Below are 20,180 nucleotides of genomic sequence, written 5' to 3'. Positions count from 1 at the left end.
TATTTTTATAACTATGTAATAGAGTTTTTCTATTTTATTAATGCATGCAAATTAAAGTAGATATTGCATATAAGATATAGCGATGGACCTTGACAAAGATAGACTCTCGTCAATTCAGAGAGTTGATGGTGTAATGAGTTAAAGGTGAACAAAAAAGAGAAAAATATATAAATGGTTATAGTGACTTCTTATTCCCACTGAATTTTAAGGTATTATTCTTTATAAGATGCCTCTAAAGGCAGTTTTTCTTTCTTCTAAATACTCATAAGGAATAAAAATAATAAAACTTCATAACATCATCAAATACTGAAACTAACTATATTTTTAAAGGATACAGATGAGTCTCTATTTGTATAAGATCCCAAACACAAATCATTTATTGCTTAACATTTTCACTTGCTTAATCATGGGGGCAGTGACTGACTTGGATTAACCTTGCTTGTGGTAAAGATGTCTTTATTGAGAGAGGAGTTCCAATCAGTTACTTTCAGGAAAACTACTTGATGACTAATGCCAGACATTCTTTCATCAACAAATAATAAAAACTTGAAATGTTTCATCTTTAGGTTGAATTTTTTTCCCGTATGATGTTTTAGTGTTTGCAATGGGAATGACGCGTGAGCTTCTGTCTGTACAGAGCATTTATATCGTGTGACAGTCAACCTACTTACCATTTACTTGAACTACTGACACATCAGCACGCAAGGATCTTGTGTTCCTCTTCTTCTGATTTAAGATGCTGTGGTTCTTCTTTTCTCCCACAGTTCTTTGCCCAGTAGAGGGGGACTGTAGTGCCATAACAATGTCTGCTTCTGCATCATCTGCTTCTGGACTAGGAAACACAAGAGCAAGGTTCACATTCAAAGGGCACACCTGGTACTGTCTCACTGTCTTTCCTTTCTAGTCCTGATCTATGCTTCAGTTGCTGAGACGTCAAGGGCTAGGTAATCCACTCATAAACACACTCTTCTACATGCTACTTTCTGACTTAAACGAATTTCTCATTTTCCCCCTTGTAGCTTTTTTTTAAATTTTTTTTGTTTTGATTACATCCCTCCATTAACTTGAGGACACGTTACTATATTGGAATAAGACTCAAATACCAAAGTCAAAAGGTCATCAGAAAAAAAAAAAAGGTTTTAGTATTCTCAGGCTTTTAGGATCAGCCTAGGTCTCATTCCTCAGAACTACAGTTGGTCAAAGGGCAGAGAATAAGTGGCCGACCGTGAGGTATCTGTTCCTAAATGGGAAACAACCCTTATCCCTAAAGTTCAGGGAACATCATGGAAAGGGTAATGGAAGATTGTAAGAGGCAGGGAACTGGGGCGGGGGGCAGTTACAAAGCTGTCTTCTGGCCATGGAAGATGCATATTCAGAACACTCATCTGGAGTGGCTGACTGCCTAATCCTGTACAAAACTGTACCAGGCAAAACTTCAGTATTGGTTGGGGAAGGGCTCATAAGACCCGAGTTATAGTTGAGGAGCTACAGGCAACCAACAGCTGCTGAGGGAGGAAGAGTCAGATTTCTTCAGGGATGTGTTTTTTGTAGGTTGCCTATGATGTGCCAGAGGTCATCCTCCTATGTGCATGTGAGCAATGGGTGATTGAACTCAATAGGATGCACACACACACTCTTGTGTGTGTGTATTATATCTGTATACAAACAGATAACAACAACAGAAAAAGAAGACTCAAACTTGGAAGGGAAGTGTTGGGGGCACACAAGAGGAATTGTGGGGTGGGGAGGATAAAACTGATGTGATCAAAATGCACTGTACTAGTAATAGCTTCTTAAAAATGAAATAAAAACATAAAAGGCTACTTGAATCTTTGGGTAAAAAATAAAATAAGAAAATTTCATAAATTCTGAGACATAATGAGTCTCACATTCTACTATTGCTCTAGTTTAGAGAAGTATAAGTAATTAGAATTTTATGCTAAATTGGCAAAGCTGACCTGAATATTTTTCTATTTTAAATAAAAGGAAATAAAACAGTTTACTGAACAGATTTCCACAAAAAATATCACAATCAGCACTAGCTACTCATCGTGAGAAGCTTCTCAGATTGTGGTGATGTTACTAAATGTTATAAAAATTAGAATGTGAAGACAGAGGGTATAAAATGTAGGAAGTTCCAGCATTTATATGCTTTTTGTCTCCTAAATGATCTAACCATATGATAGCAAGATCACAGAGGGGCTGGAGGGATGATGCAGTCGTTAAGAGCACTTGCTTCTCTTGCAGAGCGCCTGAGTTCAACTTCCAGCACCTACATGGTGGCTCACAACCATTCATTGTTCTCTTCTGGTCTCTGCGGCACGGGAAAGGATTGGTGAACATGTCCACAGACAGACAGAAACACTAACTACTATGCAATAAAAATAAATCTTAAAAAACTACTTGTGGAAGTCATGAGTTAGTAGAAGTAAAGATCTTTAGAAATTGTTCAATCATGCATTAGTCTCTTGGTAAGAAAAGTGATCACCACCCATTCCTTCAAATAAATTCAACTAAATATTTTAGTTGTTTTTATCAAGCTTTTTCATATACATTTATTGTACAAAGTAGTGGGTTTCATAATTACAGTTTTGTTTGAGTTTCTTTTTTCTCCTTGACATGAGTCATACAAACTCCTGGTTTTGTGCTCGTCCTGCTGTGTGATTTTTAAAATAACAAAGTTTAAACCTCTGAGCAATTTCAGCAACTGATCTGAGTCTTTCCTCCCCATCCAAACAAAAGGGAGCATCTATTACAACACGATCATCTTTTGGTTCGGGCATGTCGCCTGTCACTAGGTCTTTGTTACAGGTAAACTTATGATCCCATTTTGTAGCAAACTTTTCTTTCCTTGATGTCTTTGAAGCGCCATATCTGTCAGAAGTATAGAACTTGATGCATACAAAGACATAGCCAGGGTTTACCTATGGCTGTGGATTAAGGTGGATTCCAGGCCTCACAGTTAGTGGGGAGGGTTTGAGTGCCAGCTCTACTGATTGTAAACGTCTCCTGAGGAACATTCAGTATATCACCATCCTCCTCCTCACACCTCAGCATCTCGATTTTCAGGATGAATTTAGCCCTGTCCATTGAGAGAAACTATTGCAGCAGCAATATTTATGAAGAGCCCAGTATCCGCTCTAGAGACACATATTATATGGAGGGCCCTGTGTTCTTTCCCTTTGTCCCTCCAGCCTTGCAACTACACCCTTTCCCAAATATACATACGTTAGTCTGACTGCATGGTTGTTGACATGGTATTTGTTCAAGGTTGACTCTATAAATATTTCATCTACCTGAAATTACAAAAAAGGAAAAACAGTATGTTAGTAGGATGATTTATAATGAGACTATATCCCAGATTAAATGTTAAAGAAATGCAGTTTTTTAAATGAACGTCACATATTTCCAATTGCCTGCTATATTATAAAAGAATCTTATTGAAAAATGCTTGAATGAAAAGGGAAAAAAGAAATTCAGAATGTCCCCCAACCTAATGGCTTTTACATTATAAAGAGATTCTGTAATAGACACACAAGCACGCTGAGTGATCCCATCCTGCTTCCACCATTTCTATCTTTTCAAACTATAGTAAGAGTTTTTACTTATGCAGAATTTCCAAAATTAAAAATGAAATAAATTCTCACTTTGTAGTAAATCCAGGGGTTGTACATTTCATATTAATTTTGTAAAAATCTCACAAATAAAATAATTCATGTTTAAGGGAAACAATACAGAATTTTTCACACAGAAGTATGTAATAAAATGCAAAAACATATTCCTATTCGTTTACAGTATGTTTAGTAGGTAGTCACTTGCTCTGTAGATCTTTGGTTGTGAAGTATAGGAGGTATTGGGGTAATATTATGGAGAAACAGACATTTGAATCCACTGTGAACTCTAAGGCTACCCAGAAATGAAGAGAGTAAGATAATGTTGAAACATCAAATAGCAGTGGTGGTTCTCATCTTATACTATAAAGAAAAAGAAGAATAGTATTTTTGACAGATACATATGCAGGTCCAAGCCTGCTACATCATGATGTTGTGTGGCCCATCACAGGTATGTCTGATTTTTTGTTCTCTCTAACAACCTCTTGGTGGTGGCAGTGTCATCTGAATGTCTGCACTGGAGCTAGGGTTGCAAAGGAACCAGATACAGCAAATAAAGAAGGACAAGGTCCTAAATCCTAAAGCCAAGGGCCGGAGATGCAGGTCTTATTTTTAAAGGAACAAGACATAAAAATGAAAAAAAAATATGTTTTAGGAATGGTGGATCAAGTTATGACTTCTTCTTACCACTACTAGTAATTCACAGATATGTCATTGGGAGCCAGGATTTTCATTACTTACATTAACTCTTATAATTACTCCATGAAATAGGAGTGATTTGATTCCTGTCTCACCAGAAAACTGACTTTGAGGCAATGTCTAGTTCTGTGATTCCATGCAGATGAGAACATGCTGAGACTTAAGACTTCCACATGTAGGAGCAGTGGTCGGTTTCCACTCAGTTAGAGAGCGTTTCTTCTTTAATATGCTGTATCCTATAGTTCAATTTCTTTCCTAAAGCACAATGATCAGTCTGCAAATATAGCTGGTTACTGTGAATGCAATGTAGTCTAATACTTGGGGTAGACTTAAACACAAGCTCATAGTACTTAAAGAGTAAGTTGTTGGCATCTATCAGAGTTCGGTGTCTACTACTGTGCTGAAACACCATGACGAAAAGCAACTTTGCCTCCACCTCCAGGTAACAATTAATCACTGGGGAAATTTAGGGCAAAAACTCAACAGGGCAGGTTTCTGGAGTCAGAGCAGCCCCAGAGGCCATGGAGGAGTGCTTCTTACTGGCTTGCTCCTTATCTCTTACTCAGCCTGTTTCTTAGAGAATCCACCACCAGCAGCCCAAGGAAGGATAGCACCACCCAGAAAGGACTAGCCCCTCACGTGGATCACTAAATAAGAAAATACTTGCCTACAGGACAGTCTTCGGGCATCATTTTCTCAGCTAAAATTCCCTCCTCTCAGATGACTCTAGCTTGTGTCAAAGTGACACAAAAACTTCTCAGAACAGCACCCAAAATACATCCTCACCTGGATTTCTATAGGAGAAGCTTAAATTCAGCAGTTTGAAAGAAACTATTTTGCAAGATTTCCTCCAAACTTGCATTGCTCTAATAATCTTTGCCTCAACATGTGAGAGAGAAGTCCTCCTCTCCCACGAAAAGGCAAACCCAAATGAAGGAGGAGAAAATTAATAAACTTTAAAAGAAAAAGTGCCCATTGTGATTGGGCACTAAAAATCTATGGCTTGTATTAATAGTCTGAGTAAGTTCTATCCACAATTGAGTTTTGTGCAACCTGATAAAAACACTGGATTAAGGTTTCGACCACTGACCTGTGGAGAACACCAGTTCCATGGTGGAGTATAAGCCCTCTGTGAAGATGGGAACCAAGGGAGCAGCAAGAGGAAAAGTGACATAAGTCACTTTCGTGCTTATAACAAAGAAAGATTCTTCTCTATGATTCCAGGACCTTGTCTCTAGACAGCCCGACTAATTAGATGTGGGCCAAGAGCCAAGGATGTTTATGTGACATGTGTACGGACAGCACACTAAGGGAGGAGCTACAGGAACTGGTCAAAAGAGAGCTCGCGTAATGACTTACATGCTAGGGACAGGGGTGAGGAATCCAGCACAACATAAACATTAACTGTATTACTGAAAGGGGTGTAGTAGAACCAAGCCCTGTGGCTGTCCCAAAGTTACACTTGTGTGGGAGATGAGGGCTCGTTTCATCATACACACTTTCTCTGTTGATGCTGACATTCCAAGTTCTAGGACACTTTCTTCTTTCTCCAATGTAGATACGTAAGAGTTGGCTAAAAATTTATTGTCATTAACACAATCTAATAGAGTCAATGATTTAAAACTCCTACCTGTCACTTAAGGGCATCTGTAGCTTTGTCATTAGGAATGGAGTGTCCTAATAGTGAACAAAAGACTTTTTTTAGGGCGGTACTTAGTTTTTGCTTGGTGACTCTGGAAGGCTTCAAATTGCACCGAGATTTAAATCCTAAGAGGGCAACAGAAGGTTAGCTGGGTGTTTAATGAAATAGTTGGGGAGAGGCTGACAACTCAAACAGATACACCCAGCCGTTGAGCTCATTCCCAATCATTCCTGAAGTAGCTGTTTGCACATGTCAAAGTCTTTTTTTTTTTTTCTGTTAGCTCTAATTGACTTCTCCTTTCAAAGCCGTCCATGTTTTCACATGATGGTATTTCTAGACTGACATTGCAAAACTCAGCTATTCCCCTGAAGATTTAAGACAAGCTTGTATTTCCAGTTAACCTTAGTTGACCTCCCGAGAACTAAAGGAACCAAAAAAAAAAAAAAACAAAAAACCAAAAACCACCTTATATTATCCTATTTATAATAATGGTACCATAGAAAGCATGATGTTTTAAAAGCAAGATCTTTAAAATATCTGTTCATTTTAGTTGTACAGGTATGTCCAAGTACCTGGGCATACAAATCAGCCCTGCAGGAGTGGAGTACCTGCAGAGGCCAAGAGAAGGCATCAGATATCCCACAGATGGAATCTTAGACAGTTGTGAGCCATCGGCTGTGGGTGCTGGGAACTGAACCCACACCCTCTGGAAGAGCAGTTAAATGTACTTAACCTCTCAACCATTTCTCCAAAAATCTTTATATAGGATTTTTTAAAAAAAATACCTTTAGTTTTAGTAAAGCTTACTTGAAGTTACTGGTGCTACAGGGATGATGCCAGTAGAAACAGGGAATCAAGAAAATTTGAAGCTTTGTGCACCTCAACAATATTCAAGGACCCCCCAGACTGCTGCCAGGCTTCCTATTCAACCCTCCACACACAAGTACCTTCCAACCCTGACCTCCATTATTCTGAGTACTTGACCTTTGACCTATTGAGTCCTTCTACTTTCTGGCAGTCTTGCTTCTCTGAATCAGTTACTTTTGGGGGCATCTCTCTCAGGGAATTAATTTGGGATTTAGTTTATTATTATAAGATTATTATATTGTAAGATTAGTTTATTCTCAAGCTAATCTTATTTCCTACTGTCTGGGTTTTCCTTATGCAATCTACACCTTCTACCTATTTGTATATCTATTTGCATAAGTGTGTTATTTCTTTTATAAACTGTAAAGAATTCCAAGTAACCATGGTGATTTTGTTTCCATGGTCTGTAATATCTAGTCCAGCACTTTGCAGTGATAGTCATGTTGCATGTTGTCGAATAAACAAATAAAAGGGAGAAATAAATTTTGCATCAGAAAGTCTTGCATTTACAAGGAAAGTTCTAGGATAGGTTTAAGAGTGTCCCTTACATCAGGCTGAGATCAATGCTTCTATATATACACACACACACACACACACACACACACACATACACACACACAAAAGCATGTGAACTATTTGAAGGGATTTATTTCTTCTTCTCTTCTTCTCATGGCTTTTCCCAGAAGCTGGGTTCCTTGAGGCAAGTTGCTCCATCATGAGTGTACACGTGGTAAATGCAGGAGTCATTATCACCATCATCTGCTATCTGTGCACTAAGTTCTAACTCCCGTGCGTTTGATCACACATGCTTCCTCAACAATCAGAGGTGATTACTATTATTACCCACATTATTTGAATGAGGAAATGACGTGCCCTAGCTGACACAGCTGTGAGCCACAGACTCAGATTGGGCCAGGCTGGCCAGCTTTTGCGTGCTAATGCCCTCACAGCACTGACCTAAGGATGAGCACACAAGCAGGTTTGCACCAAGAGATCTTTACCACCGTGGGCAGCACACTGTACCTAAGAAGGCCATCAACTACAAAGGCCTGACAAAAATAAATGGCACGATCCTGGGAGCTTTTATGGCAATCCACTAACAGTTATTATACTGACTGGAAATTCGGGATACCTCACGTGCAAGTGAGTCTGGAGGCCAGAGGTCAGTGTTAGGTGGCTTCCTCAATCCCTGAACCTCACTGATTCAGCTAGGCTGCCTAGACAGTGAGATCCAGGGAAACTGTATTCTGTCTCCCTAGTGCTGCTGGGTTACATGCAGAAGCTTCCATGCCTGGTTTACACTGAGCGCTTTACTGACTGAGCCATTTCCCACCCCACCCCAAATTTTTTTTTTAAAAAAAAGTTAGCTGCAAATCCTTCCTTCCAGGCTGGGTCGAGGATAGCCATACCGAGTACCAGATAACGTCTAAAGCATTGCCAGCGTCACTGAACAGATAAGGTCTACTTCTCCTGGCTTTGAACACAGTGCTGGATCGACTGGAGAAAGGAGCTGGATCCAGTGTCTTCTGAGGTCTGGATATGTGGGTGGAGGGACATGACTGTGTGACTTTCTGACTACCTTAAATCAATAGGCAATGAGATCACTAAATGGGCTGTGCTGTTTCACGATGTTGCCAGTTTCTTTGGTGGCACTGCTCTCTTTCAATGCCTTTTTACAGGATGCCTTAACCACACATTGCTGGCTTTAGTGTACTAGGTAGCCTGATCCCAACTTGGTTACTATTCCTGAGATGGGGAGTCAAAGAAAATATGTCAAAATTAAAAGGTTACCGTTAAGCAATATAAAGATAAAATTCAGTGTGCCTCAAAACTCGGGATCTAAAAATCATCTTTCAAAAGAAGGATCAAATATGCATCTATTTCAAACAGTACTAAAGAAATTTAGCATCAGGAATTTCAACGCAAGGGAGAGAAGTTACCATGTAGAAGGCTCCTATCTTCTCCAGGGTGGCTATCTTTTAAATCTCTAAATTTGATTATGAGAGAGAGGGGAAACAGAAAGAAATTTTATTCAGTCTCTTTTCTCATTGTCCAGTGTGTTATTATGTTTCAAAATAATGGATTAATAATCCAAATTAATTACAGACTATCTGGAGGAATGAAGACTGTGCTGTAATTCTACATCTATCCTGGTTAGAGACGCCCGTCTCAGAAACCTTTCCTCAAAGAGCACACTCATGTGCAGGCTTCCTTCAGCTGCAGATTATTCATGCTATACATACATGTAGCACTGTATTCATCAACATTCTCTCTACTTCTATTTCACTTGAGAAATACTAAAGCCAGGAAATGAAGATGAGAACACCTTTACATAATAAGTAACTCTAGTATATTGGTTAAGAAAATTATGTATAATATTTTTGACATAAAAAAAAACTAAATGAAAGAATTCAATAGGTTTTACCAGTTTTGTCTTCCACTTTAGCTGACTCTGCCCATACTGGGAGAACAATTTACTAGAAAGAGGCCACATTTGAAGTCTGAACCCAGAGGCTTAGTTCTCTGACATAGGAGGATAAAAGCATCCCTCTTACACTGATAAAGATTAGACATGAAATATACAACACTTATCTTCTTCCCTGACAGGATTCACATGCGACAGATCTGTAGTCATACACATCAACCCATCCAAGCACACCTACTTTAGTTTCAGAAGGGATACAAATCTGAGTCCTTTGCAAGCATTCGGCTACTTTCCATTCCTGCATTCTCAAGCCTCTGAGCATGAACTGTGTCCTTGTTTCTGTTAATTATCAATTCTTATTATGATCTCACCATGTAGCTAAGGGTGGCCTCAGATTTGTGATTACTGGGTTGCACCACAATGCCTGTCTTTGCTCTTTCCTTTTATTTAGATTTTTCTTTGACCTTCCAAATTCAATGTCTTATTTCAGCCATAGCTCCAATCCAAGCAGTGGGCATCTCTCTTGTCTCTCTGAGTTTCTCAAACACTGTTGTTGAGATTAAGTTCATTATCATCATGTTCCAGCTGCTTTTTCTCAGTAGCAATTATTCTGTGATGTACATCAGAGCCCAATCCTTTACTCTGTCTTCTAATTAGGATTGTTTCTAGAATAATTTTTAAAATAATGACTATCTATTTCCAAGTTCTTTGTCGCTATTCTCAATACAAAAATCTCAAAGATAATTTGAGGGTAATTCTGAGCCCTGTTTCTGGTGGCACATGCTTTAATTCCAGCACCAGAAAGGCAGAGGCAGAAGGATGTCTGAGTTCAAGGTTTGCTTGGTCTACAGAGCGAGTTCCAGGACAGCCAAGGTTACACAGAGAAAACCTGTCTCAAAACAAAACAAACAAAAAATAAATAAGGCAAAATTTAGAACGTCTTTGGCATTGGGGAGCAGATTCTCATTGCCTGGGGATGGGGAAACTGAAGAAAACTTCAAATTTCAATTGTTGCCATTGGTTGCAATCTAATGTGAGCAGGATAACTGTCAGAGAATAATGTGCAAGAGGCAAAAGAGGTTCTGGGAATTTGAGGCATGATATACAGAAAGCAAACTCACATAGGTGATTCTCACACACAATCACTGTCCTGGGGACAGATGCTCACTAAGAACGTGGCATCTGGAATCATAATGTCTGCTTTCAAAGGCTCACTGTATCGTTTAACCAAATAATCAAAATGCATGACCTTGAGCAAGTTAGGATTTCTGTATTTTCATGTTCTCACCTGTAAAATTGAGGTTGTAATTTATTTCCCCCAAAAGGTTGTCATTAAGTATTAAGTGGAATAATATGTATAAAATACTCAAGGTGTTGCTTCATATTATATATTATTACTATTGTTATGGTATGACAAGTTTGTAACTTCTATATGTATAGTGATCCTATGAATTTAAATGTTTTTGATATTTCTAAAAATACTTGCTAAGTAAAGCACTGTCAATATTTCTCTATTGATTCTCATAAGACTTAGATAGAAGTTAAGAATGTCATTGATTGTGATATCTACCCCTGTCAATGTTTCTATTGATCCTCATAACACTAGGATGGAAGTCAAGTATATCATTGATTGTGATATCTACAGTGACTCCACTTGTGGGTTTTCCTTTGGTTTTGACTTTACAGTGGTATGAAAGCTGGACATTTGGCAGAAACTATAGTTTGAATGTTTGGTGTGGGAGATCTTTCTGTTTGTGTGTTGCTTTCATTGGTTAATGAATAAAGAAACTGCCTTGGCCAAGTTGACAGGGCAGAACTTAGGTAGGCAGGGAGATGGAGCTGAATTCTGGGAGAAAGAAGGCAGAGCCAGGGAGAGACACCATGGAGCCTCCAGAGACAGATATGCTGAATCTTTCCCAGTAAGCCACTGCCACGTGGTGATATATAGATTAATAGAAATGGGTTAAACTAAGGTGAAGAGTTATCCAATAAGAAGTTAGAGCTAATAGGCCAAGCAGTGATTTAATGAATACATTTTTCTATGTGGTTATTTCAGGTGTAAGCTAGCCTGGGGGAGGGTCGGGATGAACAAGCAGCCCCTTCCTCCTACAAATGTTAAATTTCAATCTTTTCTTGGATTAGCAATATGGATGTGAGATGCTCTCACGGTGGTCAACAATACTCTACATTGTAATGTGTTTTAGTGATTTTGCATATAAATATCTAGTAAATGACCTGAGCCACCCATCATTATTATAAAATGGGCTTTGTGTGAGATTATTTTGTCCAATTCTAGGGTACTATATATGTTCTGGGTGTCTTTAGCGTTGCTCAGGCTGAGCTATGATGCTTAGTAAATTAAGTGTACTACATGCCTTTTTGGCTTATTAATAATTCCATCTTGGGGATACTAGAGGTAACTTGATAATAACTTAAGGAATATCTTTCCTGGAGTCAGGATACCAGTCCTCTCTAAGGGATGTGAGGGGACAGCTACTTCTGTCACATCATTTCGTGGAGGTGGGATGAATTCTAGCAATCCTGGGGCATGAACTCAATTTACTTTTACATCTCTATTCCCATCCAAATCAGTAAAGTGAAAACTATGAGGCAGAACAAGATCTGCAGCTCATCCTTCTTGGTGATCTAATTCATGTCCAGAGAGGAGGGAGAAGGATCTGGTTTTACTCATTAGGATTTAGCAACTATTAAGAGGAGTGACTCAGCATGGAGCAAGAACCCTTCCAGGAAGTCCTCCAAAGCAAACTTTGTAGGGGAGGGGGATACACCTGCAACATTTAAGTAAGAGTGAGATAATACAAAGCTTTCCTGTTCATGGGGAGCTTCCTTGAGCTCCCCTACCTTTGATATTCTCCTCTACTTATTGTCCCTTACACACAATTTAATCCTTAATTATATCATGTCCTGCTGTTTGACTCCAGCTGTATTACTCACATCTTCCCAAAGATATTGCAACAGTTTGAGAAGACAGAGCCTACTTCCTTTTCTGAAAGACAAATGTGCCAAGAAAAGCAGTAAGCTCAATACCGGTATTACATATTCAGAAAAGCTTAGGTTGCTTAGTTGGTTGTTTCTGAAAACGAGTTCATTGGGCAGTATCTGAAAACTGGCCCCTCACCTAACACCACACTTGAAAATATTCACTAGATAAATTAAAGACATAATATTAAATACAAAATAGTAAAGTTTGCAGAAGAAAATACAGTACAATGCTTTTATGATTCAAAGCAGTCAAAGGGCTAAGAAAATCAGTATGATTGCATAGATTTTCATTTCATCAGCAGTACAAATAGAAGAAAAAGGAGATGATGTCTATAACAAATACACACTTAGTGTCTAAAAATTATATGTAACTCCTAAAAAATGTAATCAAACAGCAAAAATAAAAACATAGGCCAAAAAATACGTCCAGAAAATTATTCTTTTTAATTGATTTTATTGAGCTATACATTTTTCTCTCTGTCCAGAGAATTTGTAGAAAGAAGAACCCCAAAACAAATAAGGTATGAATTTATTCGTGATTTGCAAAGTGTGACTTAAATCATGACTAAGAAAAGAGTGCTACTTATTCCTCTTAGGTTAGCAAATAATGCCAAGAAAAGAAAAAGAATAATTGCAAATTATATGAAGTAGACTAAAGGTTCGTGTATTCCTGATAGAGTTTAAATATCAAACGTCTTCAACAGGCTCATGTTTGGAAAGCTTTCTACCTAGCTGATAGCACTATTTGGGGGGATATGGGCCTTCTAGCAAGTGAGATCTAGCTAGCCAAAGTAGGCCACTAGACACAGAATGGGGCAAGTAGGCTCTTTGAAGGTTGTTTCCAGGCCCTGGCTATACTGTGTTCTAGCTTCTTGCCTACTGTGATATGCAAACATGACCTGTGTCACACATCACCCCAGCTCGGATGTTCGCTAAGGTGCATGGACCAATCAACTATGGGCTGAGATAAAATAAATATTTTTCCCTTAAGTTATCTCTGTCAGGTATTTTGGTTCCCGTTTAGGGAAAAGTAATAAATAATTATTCCTTTCCATTATGAAGAAAGTTTTCGATGACCAAGAAGTGGGTTTTCACCAGATACCAAGTCTACTACGATCTTGATATTAAGCTCCTGAACTTCCAAATCTATTTGAAATGAAAGTTTGTTGTTTAAGTTTCTCTGTCGATGGTGTTTTTGCTATCAAAGCAAGAAAGGAGTAACACAACCAATATGAGGAAAGATGTGCAAATCTGTATTTTATGAGGATAAGGACATTATAGGTAGCAGGTCACATGGTGCCATGGCTTAGCTGGTTAATATAAATATCCCATAAATAGAGACAACCACAAGAGGCTCTGAATATGCCTGTGAGAATAAAATGTTATTATTTAACTCAATTTCAGTCCCTGATGTATTTTTATGCCTAGAAACTCACATATAAGTGGCTCTTGAAAATGTACTTTCAAACTCAGTTTCTGTGACACTCGTATGTCCAAATTTTGTTATTTTTTAAATTTAATATTTTTTATAGTTTTACTGTATTTATTTTTAATTTTATTGAACTCCACATTTTTCTCTGCTCCCCCGCCTCTCCTTCCCTTCAACCCTCTCCCTATATTCATTATTTTTTAAATAATGAAAGATAATAAAATGAGATAGAGTAAAAAGTAATCACCGGAATTGGACAAAACAAACAAACAGAAGGAAAAGAAACAAAGAAAAGGCACCAGAATCAGAGATTCTTTCATTTGCACACCCAGAAATCCCATAAAAACTCTAACCTGGAAGCCATAGTATAAACAAACATAGAGGACATGGTTCAGACCCATGCAGGCCCTCTGCATAATGCTCAGTGAGTTCACATGTTGTTCATTTATTTTCAATCCTATCTATTTAAGTCAAGCCATTAGAGGTAGAGTTTATTAGTTATTATATATTTAAACAGTAACAACAATATTGAATGCAGACTAAGTAAGACAAGTTTTAAGTTTCTCAAAAAGTAATAACATTTCCTATCATTCAGAAAAATTTATTTTTTCTAGTATGACACACACACATCAGAAAGCTTTATGAAGTCACTTGAGGTAAGAAGAATTGGGAGATACTGGGACACACACACATGCATACGCGCACTCATACATTCATAGTCGCTCATTCACAATCTGGAATTCCTCAACAATTTATTGCGAAGGCCATTGCCCATGATACTCTGGGTATAAAAGGATGGGAGAACATACATCAATCTGTGAACATAAATTATATGTTGGCACCCGAGGATACAAGATGGAAAAAGATTCGCAGCATAATGTGAATTGAGAATACACATTAGAAACACGATCTGTAACATTATAGCAGCCATGATGCAGCTGAGGATGCTGCACTCAGGAATATGGTGACATGACTAAAAGGACAACAGATTTGAGAAGGGATGATTTAAGGAAAAAAGTCTTGACTAAAGTATGAAATTCAATCATATTTCATGTATACCTCAATATATAAAATGTATTAATTTCTTATATTTCAAATACAATGATCAATTCCCCTTTAAGTGACTTAACTTCTGTGCTTTCTTCTGATAAGTTAATCTGAGCTGTTTTTGAGTGAGGATTCATAGACATTCATAACACAACTTTAACAACATAAGCATTTCTCTTTTGTAGAGCCTCCTGGACACCAGCGTTAACAAAACTGTTAGCATTAACTGTAAATATTACATAGTAAATCTGGGCTTCTTGCCATTAGTAACACATTTACAAGGAAAAATTGGTATTTTGTTATCTTTTGATATCTATTTTAAAAACTGTGTAGTGTGGTCTTACAAGAAAGTATGTTGTCATCGAATCCAGTATCGTTAGACTTTCTCTATTAGGAAACTAGAGAAATAAGAGAAACAAATGATCTGACACCTTAGCATACAATCCCTTGTCTTAAAGGAGATATTTGAGTCAGAACCCCCATTTATCAGGGTTCCCTTCGGGCCGAGGAGGAGGGGGACTTAGTTGGGGGAGGGGAAGGGAAATGGGAGGCGGTGGCGGGGAAGAGACAGAAATCTTTAATAAATAAATAAATTAAAAAAAGAACCCCCATTTATTACACAGGCATATTCTCTTACCCCAACTCTATCTATACATCTCTTGAAATGTAGAATAAACAGGTCTGAGCTAGAGGGCTAGAAAGCTACAAGATGATGCTAATGTGAGTGGTTGGAAAATTATAATTTTTGAAATAATTCTTGCAGTATTCTATGATAAGATAAATTTATCTGACTTACCAAATCTTCATTCGCCTCCTGTAAGTCCTTCAGCTGATTTGAGCTCTTTCGTTCTGAACCGCTAATGACGTGAATATCTGAAATTGTAAAGGTTCCTTGGTAATACTCCATTTTCTGGCCTGTGAAGATAATGAAATATAGAAAATCCATAATCTATGCAGACTTCAAGATATAAGACCTAACTATAAAGGACCTGAAGTGAAGTCTTAAATATATCACCAAGCTTCCTTTTCTTAATAGTTTTATGTTAACAGTAGTTGAATATATACAGAACACTGTTCTGTCATGCCACCCATGTATCGTTTGTTCATAACTGCAGTTTCTTGAGATTGGCATCGCTTCCATTTTATAAAGGAGCAGAGTAAGACACCACCATGCTTGCTATACAACTAGTAGGTGGTCTTTCTGAAAGTTTCAGTCTTAGAGTTTGGCCCTAGAGCTTGGATGTTCATTGTTATGTTTTCATGTGCTATGTTGTTGTTGAAGTGTGCACCGTCCATGAACACAGGTAAGTAAATGAGCATTCTTGTATACTTTCACTTGTGGTGAAAGATCCAAGTACAGTGAAGGAAATCACAAGAAAAAGAGCTATCAGAGATCACAAGAGAAAACAGTCTGTAACAGAGCTCACGGTCTGTTCATCAGGAATGAAAGTAAAGAGATTAGAGTCTGTTGTCAAACAGTACTTCACAGGTAAAGATGCTTCTGTACAATCAAATGAACTGACTCGTGCATGGGTCTTTGTCATTTGTAGAAACTACTACTGGGTTTTGAGTATAAGACTCGGAATATGGTAGAAAGTCATTTTACTCTCCTAAGAGTACTGGCCTCATCAAGTCTTTAAAGATGCCATCAGATCAAGCCATTCAAGCAAGCAGCATGAGCTACTCATTTTAATCACACATCATCATCATCTGAGTGTTCATTGTGGAGATTTGTCAAAAATGTAAATGGTTTATATTTAGCAAAGAAAGATTAAATGGAGAGGGAAATTAAAATGTATTATTTGCATTAATATAAACATATTAAACAATAAACACAAAATTATTCAATACAGTTTGGGGAAGAGTAATTTTTAAGAGAAAGTAATAACACTGCGTCATAGTTTATCTGTGATTTTAAAATTCACTATTTTCTTTCTTTTCATAGTGTTTTTTTCCATAGAAATTCTACTGGATAGAGAGCAATGGTCAAAAGCAAAAGAACCAATTTTGGTAGCACATTTATCATAGTCTTTCATGTTGATGTGCAGCAGGTGGTAAGATTTGCATGGTCTGACTGCCAATAGCCCATGAAAAATGACTATTTGGGGTATTATATGTAGATTCTAAAGAATATTGTACCTCAGCAAGTGAGAATCTTCTATACTTTGTTGAATGCTGTATCATACACATCCAGAAAAGTATTTACATAATTATTTGTTAACGAAATGACAGACTAAGCTTTAAAATAATCTGAGTGGGGACAGTCTCAGGTGCAAATATGAATCCCATTTACAGACTTGCAAATCATGCTTCCCTGTGTGGGGAAGTGAAATTACCAATTCTTCTTACCAGAGACTAAGACGTGAGCCAGAAGTCCAATGGTCGCTGCTACCATCATCAAGGCAAGCACCGTGAGAAGGGCAATTACCCACGGCTTCAGATCTCTGCTGTGGGTACCATATTCTGCCACTCTGCACAAAGGAAGACCATGGTTACTCTCACATGGGAATAGTTTGAGGTTTTCTAGTTGTGCTTCAGTGAATTCACATGGCTACATGCTTCTTTACCAGCAAGAGGACATCATTTTTAATTTTGGTTAAGGTCATCTTGGTCCTGTGAGGAACCATTGAAAAGATTAGACATAGGAATCATGTTCTTGCCCTGCTTTCTGCTTCTGATGCAGTTTGGTGGTATCAGCGGGATGCCAAACTGCTGTCAGCAGAGATTCCAATCTCCTACGTATGCCTGCAAAAACTCACCCCCTTCCAACTCTCTTTTATGTCATATCAATCTATCTAAATTTCACAAGCTTTTTTTAAATATTTATTTCTTTATATGTGCATTCGTGTTTGGCCTGCATGTATAAATGTGCGAGGCTGTCAGATCCCCTGAAACTGGAGTTGCAGACAAATGTGAACTGTCATGGAGGAGCAGGGAATTGAACTAGGATCCTCTGGAAGAGCAGTCAGTGTTCTTAATCCCTGAGCCATCTCCCCATCCCCTAGGTTTCACTAACTAACTTCAGATATACTCTTTTACTCATCTTTTTAACAAGTGTGATATTTTAAAGGAGAAAAATTTAAAAAGTGTAAATAAATATATTCATCTTATAACTTTATCATCCATATTCTTATCATTCATTCATTTTTACCCCTGCATTAATAATGTGAATTAAGATATTATGACCTTCCACCCAACCACTGTTATAAACAGGCTATTTCCAACATCATATTAGCCCCCAAGATTAATGTTGTTCTAATATCTCCTAATGGCCAGTCTACCCTCAAATTACATTTTGTCTTCATAGTATTTATGCTTGTTTTACACAGGCCAGGATACTATCCTGTTTTATATGTGTCAATGCAGAGTTTGTGGTAATTATGACTTATAAGTCGCTTTTAGTCAAAAACAGCCACGCTTCCTTTGAAGTTTGGATGCTATTGGCTTGTTGAAGCAATCAAACTAACAGTCTTTAGATAGTTCCGCCTTTTATTCTTGTCCGATGCTTCCTTGTGGTATCAACCAGTTTGCTTTTCTAATTTCCTCGTAATTAGAATTTGCATTCTAAATTCTTAATTAAGTTTGGGTTAAATTAATTTGACACAAATACTTTAGATGTGACAATGTGTGTTTTATGTCTCATTAAACTAGAAGCAGAGAAAATTATCACAGTGTTCGATGAAAAGCTGCCTTTCTTCTCTTAACTTTTTATGGACAAATGTGTTCATTGTATTGTGTCAAGCATGGTGTGAGTGTTCACTGCACAGTGTCAATTGGGACTCCTCAGTGGGCTGCACTAGGTCATCTCTTACCACTAAAACCTGATGAGGAGCCTGGTACAGAATAAAATTTCATTAGCCTCTAAGCCACAAGCAGGTTAAACCAAGCTTGCATATGAATGACAAGAGGTCATCAGGCCCTCTAACTTGAGCGATCCATTCCAACAATTTTCCATGATAATAGTCTTGCTTGCATGTTTTGTTAGTTTATCATTTCATGATTATATGTTGATAACAATATTTCTTCATGAGCAAAAAATATTCTTCATATTTCCTTCACAGAATATGCTGAAATGTTTTATTCAAAGTAAAGTTTTAGTATATCGTGATTTTTGGACTACAAAGCAAAAGTAAGTTAATGTTAAGGCAAAAAGTATAATAACTGAGGCCTATGTAATAAATAAAATAACAGATTTCAGATGGGCATGCCAGAGTCGATGGAAAAAGCTTGCAAGACCTCAAACCTACACAAAAAGACTACAGGCAACTGAGAAAAGCTAGAAGCATGAGAGGTGATCCTCGATAGGAAAGGGTATACCGATGGATCATTCAATGCCAAACCATCAGCTATGAAACAGACATACAAATAATGTTACTTGTACGGAGCAGGGGATAATTAGAAATATACATGGATATACATATACACATGCAAGTATGCATGCAGTAACAATTAATGAAAGAAGACGCTATGAATTTGCAGGAGAGCGAGAAGAGTTATATGGAAGGATTTGAAGGGAGAAAATGGGATGGAGTAAAGTTGTAATTATACTCCAATCTCAGAAATTAAGAAGATACATATATCCTACAAGCCTGAGAAGCATAAATTATGTATTCAGAGAATATAGACTACGTGGACAATGGTTGATTAAAAATAACCCCGATTTGGCTGAAGAAAACCTGTATGCTCTCTGACTGAGACAATCTAACACACTCAATTATAACATCAAGCAGATGTTCCACCGGATGAGATGCTGTTCTGCCTTCTAAATGGCTTGATGCTTAATTCAGAAAGAAATGAATTAAGCATCAAGCATCAAGCATTTAAATGAATTAAAATGAAAGAAACCTTAGAGATGTTTTTGTGTAATTTAGCCACAATCTGAAAGAAAACACCTATATTCAAAGATATCAAGTAATTTCTCTCACATAACAGAAGTTGGCGATTTCCCAAACTAAGGTCTTTTGACTTCTAGAACACAAATTGCCAGTGGTCAGACTGCCTTTCAATTAGTTACATTTTGGATTCTTAAATGTGCTTACAGTTTATGTGTTCTCTGTGGCTGCCTTGGAAGGGTGCACAGGTCAGCTTCAAGAGACTGCTCTGCCTCAGTTGGGCCCCTTCATAGACTCTTGTTAGTGGACCCGAAAAAAGTCATCCAAAGAAAGAAAGGTTTAACTTAAGAATATGTACAAATTTTTAAATCCATCATACAACAGTTCCTTTGAACAGAGCGAATAGAGAAAGGCAATTGTGAAAAATCGCACAGCTGCTACTCAGGTATTTACAGATGACAGCACAGGCTCAGAAATGGGAGTGATTCAGCTTTGCTATGTGCCCCTAACATGCCTACGAGCAGTGTCTTCAAATCCCACAGAGAAGCCGTGAGCACCTGGGTCTCAACGAGCTAGAGTGAAAACTTTCATTTAAATTGTTCTATTTTGGGAGAGCCTGGAGGTG

At 37.8% G+C, this 20,180-nt stretch overlaps 1 protein-coding gene across 1 annotated transcript in view; it reads right to left on the bottom strand.

Moving 5' to 3' along the window:
- Positions 1 to 20,180, bottom strand: part of Tmprss11a (transmembrane serine protease 11A) — a 36,924-nt gene that overhangs the window by 12,546 nt on the left and 4,198 nt on the right. Inside the window, exons 2-6 of the mRNA XM_041671126.1 lie at positions 17,271 to 17,336; positions 17,073 to 17,194; positions 15,520 to 15,596; positions 3,229 to 3,296; positions 672 to 832 (exon numbers count right to left, since the gene is read on the bottom strand). Of these exons, the coding sequence (XP_041527060.1) occupies positions 672 to 832; positions 3,229 to 3,296; positions 15,520 to 15,596; positions 17,073 to 17,194; positions 17,271 to 17,336 (494 nt within the window). The remainder of the gene's footprint in view (positions 1 to 671; positions 833 to 3,228; positions 3,297 to 15,519; positions 15,597 to 17,072; positions 17,195 to 17,270; positions 17,337 to 20,180) is intronic.

Source organism: Microtus oregoni, unplaced genomic scaffold, assembly GCF_018167655.1.
Source record: "Microtus oregoni isolate MIOR12 unplaced genomic scaffold, Mior012 000021F_ref0000039, whole genome shotgun sequence".
Lineage (NCBI taxonomy): Eukaryota > Metazoa > Chordata > Mammalia > Rodentia > Cricetidae > Microtus > Microtus oregoni.
This window is presented reverse-complemented; position numbering and strand designations above follow the sequence as displayed.